The 12,942-nt window shown below is 36.0% G+C and overlaps 1 protein-coding gene across 3 annotated transcripts; it reads left to right on the top strand.

The window, feature by feature from the left end:
- The first annotated feature begins 1,217 nt into the window (after positions 1–1,217).
- Positions 1,218–12,494, top strand: LOC111784316 (uncharacterized PKHD-type hydroxylase At1g22950-like). Of its 3 annotated transcripts, none has more exons than XR_002813512.1 (10): positions 1,218–1,621; positions 4,759–4,806; positions 5,237–5,413; positions 5,499–5,649; positions 5,735–5,821; positions 10,579–10,703; positions 11,108–11,226; positions 11,784–11,895; positions 11,976–12,125; positions 12,314–12,494. XR_002813512.1 is itself a non-coding variant. In XM_023665054.1 (9 exons), exons 1-9 carry the CDS (start codon positions 1,322–1,324, stop codon positions 12,009–12,011), a joined length of 1,155 nt encoding a protein of 384 aa, XP_023520822.1. In that variant the 5' UTR covers positions 1,218–1,321; the 3' UTR covers positions 12,012–12,310. The 3 variants fall into 3 exon arrangements, 1 of the variants encoding a protein (XP_023520822.1); XR_002813511.1 differs by having other exon boundaries at positions 12,319–12,494; XM_023665054.1 differs by lacking the exon at positions 12,314–12,494 and having other exon boundaries at positions 11,976–12,310.
- Positions 12,495–12,942: the final 448 nt, after the last annotated feature.

Genomic DNA, 12,942 nt, shown 5'->3' on the forward strand with positions numbered 1-12,942 from the left:
CACCCCTATATTGACATGGCAAGAATAGTAACGATCTAACTCCACATGAAAGCAAGTAAAAAGGGTTTCGAATATGCATGCGGCCATGAACCACACGTCCTAGATAAGTATAACTAGGACATTCAACACACGACCATAGGCAACATGCCTTGGACAAGCATGACCGTGACATCTTCTTCCCTCAATTGGTTGACATCTCTTCCAACCGACTCTTCACGAACTCAGATCTCTCGACGCTCTTCCAGTTGATCTCAACATTGAGAAGTCTATAATCTACCATTAACGGATGAAAATCACTTTTTGATTCGTTGATTTTTTGCATCTTTTCTGTTAGAGTCTCTCATACTTTATTCGATGTGGAATTCTTCTTCGTGGCGTGAGGTCATATCTCCTTTATGTGCCTAGTGTCTTCCTTATTGGGACAGTAACATTTCAAGTTATTGACATGGACAACAAGGATAAATCTACATCCATGAGAGAAATTGGATCTTACATGATGTCTTCCCGACCTTGTGAATAACTTCAATTCGTACCAGTGTTGATCCTTGCTACTTTGAAATCGAGTTGATCTAACCTCATCTTGATCAAAACTCTTTCTCCATTTTGGAATTATCGTGGCCGATGCTTCCTACTGGCCCTTCTCTTCATCCATTCGATGGTCTTCCCGATTAAACACGAGTTAATTCAAAGTTTTGTCTTCCCTCTTCAATGAAATTTTGGTTACTTGACAAGTTATAGCTTTATTAAAAGTGGATATAGGTGAAAATATTATTTAGATACATTACCTTAGGAAATGGGAAGAGTATTATGTTACTTGCAAGCCATGAGTCTTCGTGTACGAGTTATTATGAGGTTTATTCATCTCTTGATCATATTGTATTAGTCTCGGCATAAGTTATCTTATGAAATATCAATCTTCTTAATCAACAAATTTATAATAAGAAATTAAATATTTTTTGATTACATCTTCATTGATATGAAACTTTTCGGGAAGCTGAAATTATTATCAATTATTTTTAAATTTTAATGATTATCAAATTTTTTTAAAAAATTTAAGTATACATGTATAAAGTGGTGGGACAATTGTAAGGATAACAAGTTTAGACGTCCACGCAATCGATTGGGTCCCACATGTACACGTCACGTCCAGAACTAACGAAACAGAGCCCTAACCCTAACCTGCAACTTTCACCATCTTCGTCTTCTTCCTTTTCATAACCCTAATTTCAATCCACCTCTCACACTCTCACACTCTCACCCGCAATAACATGCTTCTGTAATTCTTACGTCACACGCATTTGACCTCCGCAGATGCGAAGCTATGTCTCTGGAAGCTTCGCTTGAACGACGAAAGCAGTCCCAAGCTCCTGTGACTGGCAATGGAAATGGCGTCGTCTCGTCCAGCGCACCTTCCTTCTCAACTCACAGGCTTCGTCTCCAGCCAAAGGAAGATCACAAGTCGGAGACCTACGAGGACCTGCAATTGGAATTTAGCCCCCTCCTCTTTAGTATGCTGGAAAGGCACTTGCCTCCGAGCATGCTCAATGTGGCACGCGACCTTAAGCTTCAGTACATGAGGGACATTCTACTCCGATATGCTCCAGAGGGTGAACGCAACCGAGTAAGCATTTTCAATTGATTATCTCTATATCTGTGATAAATTTCAATACTTGTTTGCTTGGTTGGCTGGTAAATAGAGGAGGAGGAGGAGGAGGAGGAGGAATAGTGATAGATTTTATTCTACACTTTTTTATAGGTTGAAATCCAATGATTAGGCAATGCCGCGTGATCTTATCAGTTGTTAGTTGGAAGTCGTTTGTAGGATAAGCATTAAGATTTTTGTTTTTCTTGCTATGCGATGGTGGATCCGAAGGCGGGAACATGGTTAGTTGAATATGCAGGTTTTTCATTCGTCTGATGGAAGCTAAAACCGCATGTTGGTAAAATTTACGATTAGAACTGCGAATTAGACATTTATGTTAAGATGTCAAGTAAGAAATGAGGATTGAATTTGCCAATTTGCTAATTTTCCTTTGATGGTAGTGAGTCAACGATCTTGATGTTTGAAGCAAATTTGATGAAAGCAAGGAGATATCCATGTTTATACCTTATTACTCGTTGGGAATGCGTTCTGTTGGTCTTGAGGAGCTATAATGGATTTCAGCTTATGAATTTTGGAGGATTTGCATTCAAGTTGCAGTCTGGGAAGTCAAGGTCTATTCTTGTATCTTGTTCCTATATGTGATTGCTTCCATGTTTCTCGGAAGTATTTCCAGAACAGTGGATTCAGTTTTATTTAGACAAAAAAGGAGAAAGTATGTAAAGTATGAAGAAAGATAAATATTCCTTCCAAGAATCGAAAACCTCAATTGAGTTTCCAAAGAGGACTCTATGAATAGTAGCAGGAGAATCATTGCTAAAAGTTAAAAAGTGAACTTCAAATGGATGCTACAAAGCAGATCCAATCCTAAAACTCATTCAATGATCTAATGTTCTATGTTCTAACCATAGGGAACATTTGAACTTGGACTCCGGCAAGCTCCCCATGTTCTAACCAACTATTCTGTCTTTGCTCCGTATGCTATTTTATTTGGGTGCTCTGTGTTTTGGACGTTTTGATGTGTTACATGCTGGCAAGCCGAGTTCACTTATGCGCTTGCCTCACATGAACCACAATTTTAAAAATATTTTTTTGGGTGAACACTCTAATGTCTTTGTTCTTTTTCTTTTACTATTATAGAATTTTCTTAGTTTTTTTTAGCTTATTTGGTCAATCAGAAAGGTGATTTGAACTACATGTTCTTGGGGGTTAGCCAGGGAAACTACCTTTGAATAGTTATTGAAAGAGGAGTCAATCTATTACTTATTAGTTGCATTCCAATCACCTTTTTGTCACCTTCTTGATGCATTTTGTGCGTAAGAAAAGAAAACTCCAGGGTTTTTCTTGAGTGTATTTTCGTGAAATATTCTTTTCTCATTCATTATATCCTGAAAATAACGAAGAGTATCGAGGTAACTTTCCAATTAAATGCATCTCTGTGCCTAATAATGTATAGTTTATTGATTTGATTTAAAAATCACTGTTTTGAAAGCTGCGTTGTTATAGAAAAAGAATATAAATGCCGTATTATGACTTAACTACCATGGGTTAGTGATTAAAATGGCAAGCTATAAATTTTGATGTCCTTACGGTGATGAACACAAACTGTTGTAGTTATGCACCTTGGATATAAATATCCTTAAGTTTTCTCTTTCCTAAGACTAATATTGTAAGGTCAAGTTATAATATACGATTATCAAGGTGTGTAAATTGGTCTAAACACTTGAATTATGGCCCCAATTTTAATATCACATTGTGTTGTAAATGTAATTTACCTTGCATTTACAAAAATTATCATATATGACTTTTGTACTTAATGCATCTCGCATTTTCATCCAAGCAAGAAGTTAGTTTTCTTAAATTATGTTTGAGCCTTGAAAACATGGCCTGCTTATGCATGACAAATTTAGTAGTTCATCGTATTCATAGGCTTAAAATAGTTTTCTTTTTTATGTATATAATCTGAAAACTTTTTAATATATTATGTGCCTCATTCATATCTGCTCCTAGTTTTGAGGCTTAGGAGCTTTTCTACCTTGGTTTGCATTGTCCATATAAAAATATTGGCATTGAAAAAAGCTGAATGATAGAGCATCCTTTCAGTTGCTCTGCCAACCAGATGGTTTGTCATTCTTTACATTGTTATATCCGGTTTCAGCAGATTTCTTGAAGCCGATGGGTGTGTAAGTGGACATCAAAGAAGTTCTATGTATAATTTAACCATCTTTCAATAATGGCTATCTCCTTTATGTCTTTCCACTCATTACATGTGGTTACCCGTATGATCCATGTAACCTTTTGGCATTACCTTCTAGCTAAAAGCAGGAACACCTTAGTTTGGATAGTGAGTCCGTATCTGACTCTTGGATGTTTCGACACTTGTTGGGCACACATTGGATACTTATGAGCACAATAGTTGTGTTAGACACTAGTTGTACAAAGTCAATATAGGTCAAACATTTGTTAGACAAGTATGAACACTTGTTAAGTATATATTAAATAGACATTCGATAATAAATTTTGAGAGCGAAATACATAAAACTCATATTTTTAATCATATAAATGCATAAACTTATGGATTTTGAATTTTCTTCTTGTATCGGAATGACATGTTACAGTGCCTGTGTCAGGTCATATCTATGTTTTGTGTCAGCATCCATGCTCCGTAGGCTTCTAGGAAGATACATTTTTCATGCTGGTGCAAAGACATAAATGCTAGCTTATTTGTTTTCCTGTACTTTTATGGACATATATGCCTTCTGTGATATGCATTTTGATGGGCTATAAAGATTGCTACTTCAAATTGTTGCTAATTTTGAATTCCACACACTCAAGAAAGAAAGAAAGAAAAAGAAAAAAAGAAAAAGAAAAAGAATGTTGTAGCCAATTTTAAAGTGTAACTGTTGGGTGATTTGAAGGCTGATTAATTTTTTTTCTTGTTCCCTTCTGGATCCTACTGCGTGTAGTGTGGACATATGTTATTGGAATTGGTGAAACATGAAAAGCAAAATATTTTATGTTAAGGTTAATTTAATTATATCATCGGCCAATGGAAGTTGTGATATTTCTACATATTTTTATTGTTGTAATGCAAAAAATGCTACTTTTCTCATCTGAAATGTTCTCTTATGTAAACTTTTATGTATTTGAACTATCAGGTTCAGAGGCATAGAGAATACCGACAAAAGATAATATCAAATTATCAGGTAAATGCAAGTCTAGCTAAGTATGTATTCGAGTTAGACACTCTTAGATTGGTGTGAGAATTTATGGAATAGTTTTTCTATGCTTCAAAATTGTTTAAATTAAGGTTTACAGTCAATTGGTTAGTATGTCCAATTCTTTGGGTAAATCTAATGGCATAAAGTTTACTTGATAAATTGGAATGTATGACTGAGTATTTTCAAGGACCACTTTCCAGGGTTTGTCCTAAATTCCTATGTCACTGGGTTTTAGAAGAAGAAAAAAAGTAATGTGGTTTTTTTTTTTTAGCATTAATCTTCAGTAATAAAATTCATAGAAATTTGATGAGATCTTGTGTAATGATCCTCAGCTTTCATTTAGATGATTCCATGGATAGTTACTTTCAGTACTTCCGTATTATATTCCCAGGCTAAGTTGTCCTACTATTTGCAGCCATTACACAGGGAGCTTTACAGCATGCATGCTGCAAACTTCTTTGTCCCTTCTTTTCTCAAAGCTATCAATGAGAATTCAGAGGAGAGCTTTAGACGCATCATGTCTGAACCCTCTCCAGGAATATATAAATTTGAAATGCTTCAGCCACAATTTTGCGAGAAGCTATTATCTGAGGTACCATAGTTTAAATTTATTGGCATTTTTTTTACTTTCGAGAGATTTGGTTTCTGTGTAATACTATTCTCCTCTTAATTTTCAGGTGGAAAGTTTTGAAAGATGGGTTCACGAGACAAAATTCAGAATCATGCGACCAAACACAATGAACAAATATGGTGCTGTTCTTGATGATTTTGGTTTGGAGACCATGCTTGATAAGTTGATGGATGATTTTATCCGTCCTATATCCAGAGGTAATACATTAAATTGCTCCTTGAAAGTTATTTTTGTGTAAAATGCGAGACATTTTCCCTCATGTTCTTTTTTGGTATTATGTAGTTTTCTTTTCAGAAGTTGGAGGAGGCACATTGGACTCTCATCACGGCTTTGTTGTAGAATATGGAATTGATAGAGACGTCGAACTTGGTAGGTTTTAATAGTAACTACTTTATTTTCTTGCTTTCCATTCCTGTCAATCCTATTTTTACTAGTTCTTTTGTTTAATACGAAATTGATGAAGATATGGAGCATGGTAGTACTTTCAGTAGCTTTTTCTACGGTCACCGATCTTATTTTTTGTTTAAAGAAACTGAACTTTCATTGAACAAGTGAATGGATACAAGATATTATAAACAAACAAGCAGGAAAGAAAAGGGAGCACAAACACTAACTACAAAACAGAGATCCATTCTAAAAGACCAAGACGAAGACCCTAATCACAAAAAGGTCAAGTGATCGATGCCCACAAGGAAGCATTATTCAAGAGCACTTCCTCCAAGAAAGACCATCCATTTCTATGTGCACTCCTGAAACACCAAACGAACACCTCCAACAACCCTATTGGTAGTTAGCAAATTGGCACTCCAATAGTTAATGAGTCAGATCCTGCCTCCAATGCACTATTGGGGAAACAAACTAGATAAGAGTGTTTTGGAATGCGATCCAAAGTTGCCTTCCAAGTTAAACTTTCTACGATAAAGATTTCTCTTGCTTAGGAATATTAACCTTCCAGAGAGAGGCAAAAAATAGAAGCCTCAGGAGCTAACAAGGCAAAAGAGAGAGACAAAGAATGAAAGTAAAATTGTCTGGAAAAACTCCTTGAAGAATCAGGGGTCCAAACCCTAACATCTCTCCTCTCGAGCATAATACATTGATCTCGAGGGATAAATAGAAGACTCGCCACATCAAAGAAAGATCAGAGGAAGACAACGTGAGATCATCAAATGCTACCTCTTTCCTGAAAGGAAGTACAGATGGGACATGCACAAAGGTTTATCACTTACCGAAAGGTCCTCCATAAATAGACCTTTGAGCCTTCCCCCACGGTGCACCTAATAAACTAAGAAAACAAAAGAAAACAAGAAGTGATAACTTTCCAAAGGTTTTTACTAAGGCTTCTCAATTCCCCACTCGAACAACACTCAAAAGGGTGAGAGGCATATCTACTCACAATCACTTTATGCTACAGAGTTTCAAATTTCGTTAACCACTTAGTAAAAAAAAAAAAAAAAAAAAAAAAAAAAAAAAAAAAAAAAAAAAAAAAAAAAAAAAAAAANACCAAATGGGATCCTCCTCCTTCATGAACCCCTCTACGCTAGGTTCCTCATCAATCTTTCAAGCATCTTGCTCACAATGACTGGGTTCCTAAACAAGTATAAGAAGCTAGGTGTCCCACTTAAGACAGCCTGGATTAGAGTAAGTCTCCCCTCTTTGGAGAAAAAAGCCTTTTCTAACTAGATAACTATTTCTAAATTTTTTCTAGAATGGGATTCGAGAACACTTGGCTTTTAGAATTACCTCCCAATGGGAGCTCTAAATAAGTAGAAGGGAATTGGCTAACCTCACACTCTACTGCTACCACCCACTACGCTATCCCAAAAATGGTACACTTCCCCCGTTAATCTTAAGACCAGAAATGGCGTCAAAGAATGATACAGATCTGTTAAGATTAACAAAAGAGCTCTCCAATAATACCCCTTTCATAAAACTTAGAGAAAACCTTCCACAAGTCCTCTTTAATGTTACTCAAACAATCCTGAGAAGGCCATGGGGAATCCGTCAGGACTAGGAGACTTTGGCCTATAATAGCTAAACAACTAAACAACTTTAGTTTAAGTTTTATATAATTTTATTTTATCAAGGATGCATACATGGCCATAAACCCATGATTTTTCTTTTATACTTGCACATATCATTTATGTACTTTTAAGTACACTACAATGTATAAGCATCAATTTTTAGTCCATGATGGATAAATCTCCACCTCCTCGAAGAAAGCCTTCATGTAAAATTGTAGCTAAACTCCTACCCAATTGCTTGAAAAAGGTTTGAGTTGCAAGTGGCTTTTGTAGCAGGGAGACAGATTCTTGATTCGGCCCTATATAGCCAATGGAGCTATTAAGGATTAGAGAAGCAAAAAGAAATGAGTGATTTTGAAAAAGTCTACAATCATGTGGACTGGACTTTCTTGGATTAGGTTTTGGAAAAGAAGGGGCTTGGGTACAAATGAAGGATGTAGATGTGGAGTTATATGAGAAAGGTGAGTTATTATTTTCTCATTAACGGTAGCCCAAAGGGTAACTTTTGGCCTCAAGAGGTCGTAGACGAAGAGATCCTTTATTTTTTTGTTTGTTGAATGTGCTAAGCAGGCTTGTTGGTAAAAGTGTTTTTTCCAAAATCATTGAGCTGGTTGAGGTTGTCAAGGAGAACGTTGGAGTGATATCCCTATTTATTATTGCTTCATATTTAGAGCTTTGTACACGGTTTGTCAGAATATTGAGAAACTTTTGCACAATTTGTTTGGAAAAGGGTGGAAGAAGGAAAAAGGTCGCACTTGGTTGGGTGGGAGGTCATTGAGATGCTGGCTTATTTGAGGTGGAGGGATTAAAAATTGAAAATTTAAGCACTTGTAACAAAGCTCTGTTGGCGAAATGGCTTTGGCATTTTACCCTTTAACCCAACTCTCTCTTGCATAGAACTATTGCTAGCAAGTTTGGTCCTCATTTATTTAAGTGGCTGTCAGGTGTGGTTAAAGACACTTAACGAGAATTTATGGAAGGGTCTCTTTTGAGCTCTCATCTTTCTCTCACTTGTTCCATTGTCCGGTGGGAGAGGGGAAGAAAATATATTTTTGGGAAGAATAGTTGGTGGATGATAGACTCCTTTTGTAACAACCCAAGTCCATCGCTAGCAGATATTGTCCTCTTTGGACTTTACCTTTCGGGCTTCCCCTCCAGGGTTTTAAAATGCATTTGTTAGGGAGAGGTTTCCGCACCCTTATAAAGAATGCTTCGTTCTCCTCCCCAATCGATCTGGGATCTTACAATCCACCCCCCTTCTAGGCCCAACATCCTCACTGGCACTCGTTCCCTTTCGATGTGGGATCCTCCAATCCACCCCCCTTCGAGGACCAGCGTTCTTGTTGGCACATTGCCTCGTGTCCACCCCCATTAAGGGTTCAGCCTCCTTGCTAGCACATCGCTCGGTGTCTGGCCTTGATACCATTTGTAACAACCAAAGCCCACCGCTAGCAGATATTGTCTTCTTTGGGCTTTCCTTTTCGGGCTTCCCCTCAAGATTTTTAAAACGCGTCTGCTATGGAGAGGTTTCCATACTCTTATAAAGAATGTTTCGTTCTCCTCCCCAACCGATGTGAGATATCACATCTTTTCTCCATTTCTCTTGTCTCTATCAGTTGTTTTCTTTTCAAAATTGTGTGATGTCTAATTGTTTGGTCTGGTCGGGGAGCTCGGTTTCCTTTTTTGTTTGGGTTTTGTCTCTCTTTGATAGATAGGGAAGCGATAGATGTCTCTTTCTTTGCCTTGATTGGATAGGTCATTTTTAGGCTTGGGAGAAGAGATGTTCAAGTGTGGAGTCTCCGCTCTTCTAAAGGTTTTTCTTGCCGATCTTTTTTTTCTGTAGTTTGTTGAACCCCTCTCACTTACATGAGTCGGTTTATTCTACTCTATGAAGGATTAAAATTTTAAGGAAGGTGAAGTTCTTTACATGACAAGTTGTACACGACCGAGTTGATCCTAAAGATTGGGTTTCAAAAAGAAAAAAAACCCTATTAGTTGGTTCATTTATTTTTTTCTTTCTTTGTCATAAGGCTGAGGATTATGTGGATCACATTTTCCGAAGATCTTTTCTTCCAGGCATTTGGCTTTTCACTAGCTCGACATAGGAACACTAGGGATATGATGAGGGAGTTCCTCTATCTGCCTTTTCATGAAAAGAGCTTGTTTTTATGACTTGTTGGGGTGTGTACTATTTTGTGCAATCTTTGGGGTGAGTGGGATAACAGAGTATTTAGAGGGTTGGAGAGGTATCCTAGTCATGTAGGGTCCCTCGTTAGATTTCATGTTCGTTTTTGGACTTCGATTTCAAATTTTTTAGTAATTATTCTTTTAAGCGTTGTTGTATAGCTGGAGGCCTCTTCTTTAATGTGCTTCCTTTTTGTGCGCTTAGTTTTTTGTGTGCCCTTGTATTCTTTCATTTTTTTCCTCTATGAAAGTTGTTATTATAAAAAAAAAATCCATCCTTATACATTTGAAAATTTTAATTTCATCACTATAATTAGGTTATCCCAAAAGTTATTATTGTTAACTACTGGGTGACAAATATAATGGAAAGTTAATGAAGCATTAATATAGTGCTATGTGGACTTACTTGACAACACTATACTTGCGTGACAAAGAGGTGATCAACTCTGTTTTCAATGATAAATAACAAAAAAATGCCAATGGAGCTAATTAACTATAGAGCAGACATTAGAACTTCTAGAAAGTATGAGGAAAAAATTAATACACGTGAAACTATAGGAACAAAAGTGTGATAATTTAACCTTACTTTTATATTTACTTAATTTTATTTTGCTCACTGCAATTTTCTTTATAGACATATTTTGCTCACTTAATTTTATTGACATTAAACTTTAAAAGATCAACTATAGTTTGTTCTTTCTCTTTGCTCACTGCTCAGGACTTTTCTTTTTGGCTGAAATTTCATTTGTGGTCCTTTTGGTATATTTCCCTATTTCTATCTTTAGTTACTGTAAACTAAAAATTTATGACATCTGTTCTCTTGTTTTGTTGCTTGTTTTTCTTCTTTTCCAGAGGGTTTCATATTCATCTGTTAGAGTCGAGCTATTAATGATTTTTCCTTAAAAATGATTTTTACTGTAGGTTTTCATGTGGATGACTCGGAAGTCACGTTGAATGTTTGCTTGGGTAAACAATTTTCTGGTGGTGAACTATTCTTTCGTGGCATCCGATGTGACAAACATGTTAATACGGAGACTCAATCAGAGGTATGTTAATCTTAAAGAAAAATCCTTCTTACACCTTTATTTTTGTATTTCTGTTCGTTCTTTGATTGTGAATCATTAAATTTTCTTGTGGACTCTACAACCGTTAGTTCCTTTTGAATCTGCAATGGAATAGATAGAAGCTTATTTAACAATTAATACAATTGAAGAGCTTTTGGATAATTAATACGTTCTTAAATTTATGTAATTAGAATATTATCATTGAAAAGTTGGACATTTATGCGTATGGGTACACGAAAGCAAGATTACTTTCAATTTTTTTTTTCATGATGATGCAAGTGTGTTAATATACATTACAAGATTATTAATTTGTAGTCAGATTGTTGGCCCTTCTGTTAAGTAGTGTTCCGTAGGGGTGCAATTTACCAAAATGGTCTCTTTATTAGGAAATCTTTGACTATTTCCACGTTCCTGGGCATGCGGTTCTTCATCGTGGTCGTCATCGGCATGGTGCTAGAGCCACAACATCTGGGCGTCGGGTCAACTTACTTTTGTGGTGCAGAAGGTAATTTCTTACAAGGTCCTTGACCTTTCGATCATCGCTTTAATTATCCTAGTAAAAGAAAAAGGATGTGATATTTAAGGTGTGTTTGGGAGTATTTATAAAACAAGTGCTTCTAGTAAAAGTATTTTTAGTAAAAGTATTTTTAGTAAAAGTATTTTTAGTAAAAACATTTTAATTATAACTAATTTACTAAAAAGTGATTAATAACTGATCTTTTTAATGTTTGGTTTTATATTCATAAAAGTGTTTTTGATTTCTTTGTAACCAAGTCTTAGCACACTTTACAAATGCAACACTTTAAAGTGACCCAAATCATTTTTTTCACGTCTTTTTAGTTACTTTGATATGACAAAAGTGATTTTGGCTATTCTAAAAGCAACTCCCAAATATGTGGTGTTTTTTGACTTTTGTCTAAAAGGCATCTTTTGTTACTTTGAAATGGGGCGTGTTTGAGTGGGAAACGTAGTCGTATTATGTACAGTTATAGATAATATATTGTGCTCACTTGTTTTCTTCTTTTCCTTACCGTTTCCCCCCCTAAATCTTGCTTGTTACAGTTCTGTATTCAGAGAGTTGAAAAAATACCAGAAAGATTTCTCCAGCTGGTGTGGAGAGTGCCAACGTGAGAAGAGAGAAAGGCAGCTCATTTCAATCGATGCAACAAAGCAGGTAGGTACCATTCTGTCCAAGAGAGTTGCGTTCTACTTGTTTTTACCTTAAATTCAATCTGGCCTATCTCACATCTCCAGGAGTTACTTAAAAGGGAAGTAAAATCTCCTCCTTGAGCCTGCTATGTTGAAAACTATGGTCGAGGAAGAGCTGTAAATTTTAACCAAATACGAAGGATGTTCATCAAATGAAGTCTCTCTGCTGTATTAATGCTTTCGCCATGTGCACAGGTAATGGATGTCCTGTATTATTTATTGTGCTGCATTACATTTTGCAGGTGTAGCTGTACATTTGAAATGTTGTTGATAGGTGGAATTAATTTAACCAATTAGAAATTCGTTTGTGCCGAATTGGAGTGAATTAACTTGTATCTTTAGCCCCTACTTTCTATATATAGAATTGAATATTCTGTTCATAGTGCAGCAATTTTATTACACTGCTCATCAAGTGGGGGACGGCAATGAGATTGGATTAATGTGGTGAAACGAATTATGGTATTTTCTTTCATATTTGGTATGGCATACAAGTATATGTGTTGACAACTTTTTGAACTTTTGATATCATATATGGTTTAATTGACATAGCTCCCGATTGATTGACTTCGTGGCCTATTGATTTCTTGGATAGTTGGTGGTCGTCCTCTCTTTCCTTTTATCTCAATTGCACTGTTACTATTCTCCGAATCTTACATTAACGATGAGAAAGCCTCTGAAATCATATCAATCTTGTGTTGTTATGGTAGAGTCTTAATAGAGATGGGAAATTAAAGATCTTCCTTAATTATTGAAACTATGACCAAGTTTATTTTCACGACTGTTATCTCCTTTTGTTTTTTAAATTCGTTTTAGAAAGTTCAGTATTTACGTATCATTCATGCTATAACACTATTATCTACAAATTTATGATCTTATGAGCAAGAATGAACTCGCTGGCTCTTAAACAGTTAAATTCAAGTTAATAGCATTATCATGTTTTGTATCGTTTCTTGTAGATTGGCCAAATAAAACTACTCTCCCACAACCCCTAGAGTTTTCATTGAAGTTTTGT

This window comes from Cucurbita pepo, unplaced genomic scaffold (genome assembly GCF_002806865.2).
Source record: "Cucurbita pepo subsp. pepo cultivar mu-cu-16 unplaced genomic scaffold, ASM280686v2 Cp4.1_scaffold000184, whole genome shotgun sequence".
Classification (NCBI taxonomy): domain Eukaryota; kingdom Viridiplantae; phylum Streptophyta; class Magnoliopsida; order Cucurbitales; family Cucurbitaceae; genus Cucurbita; species Cucurbita pepo.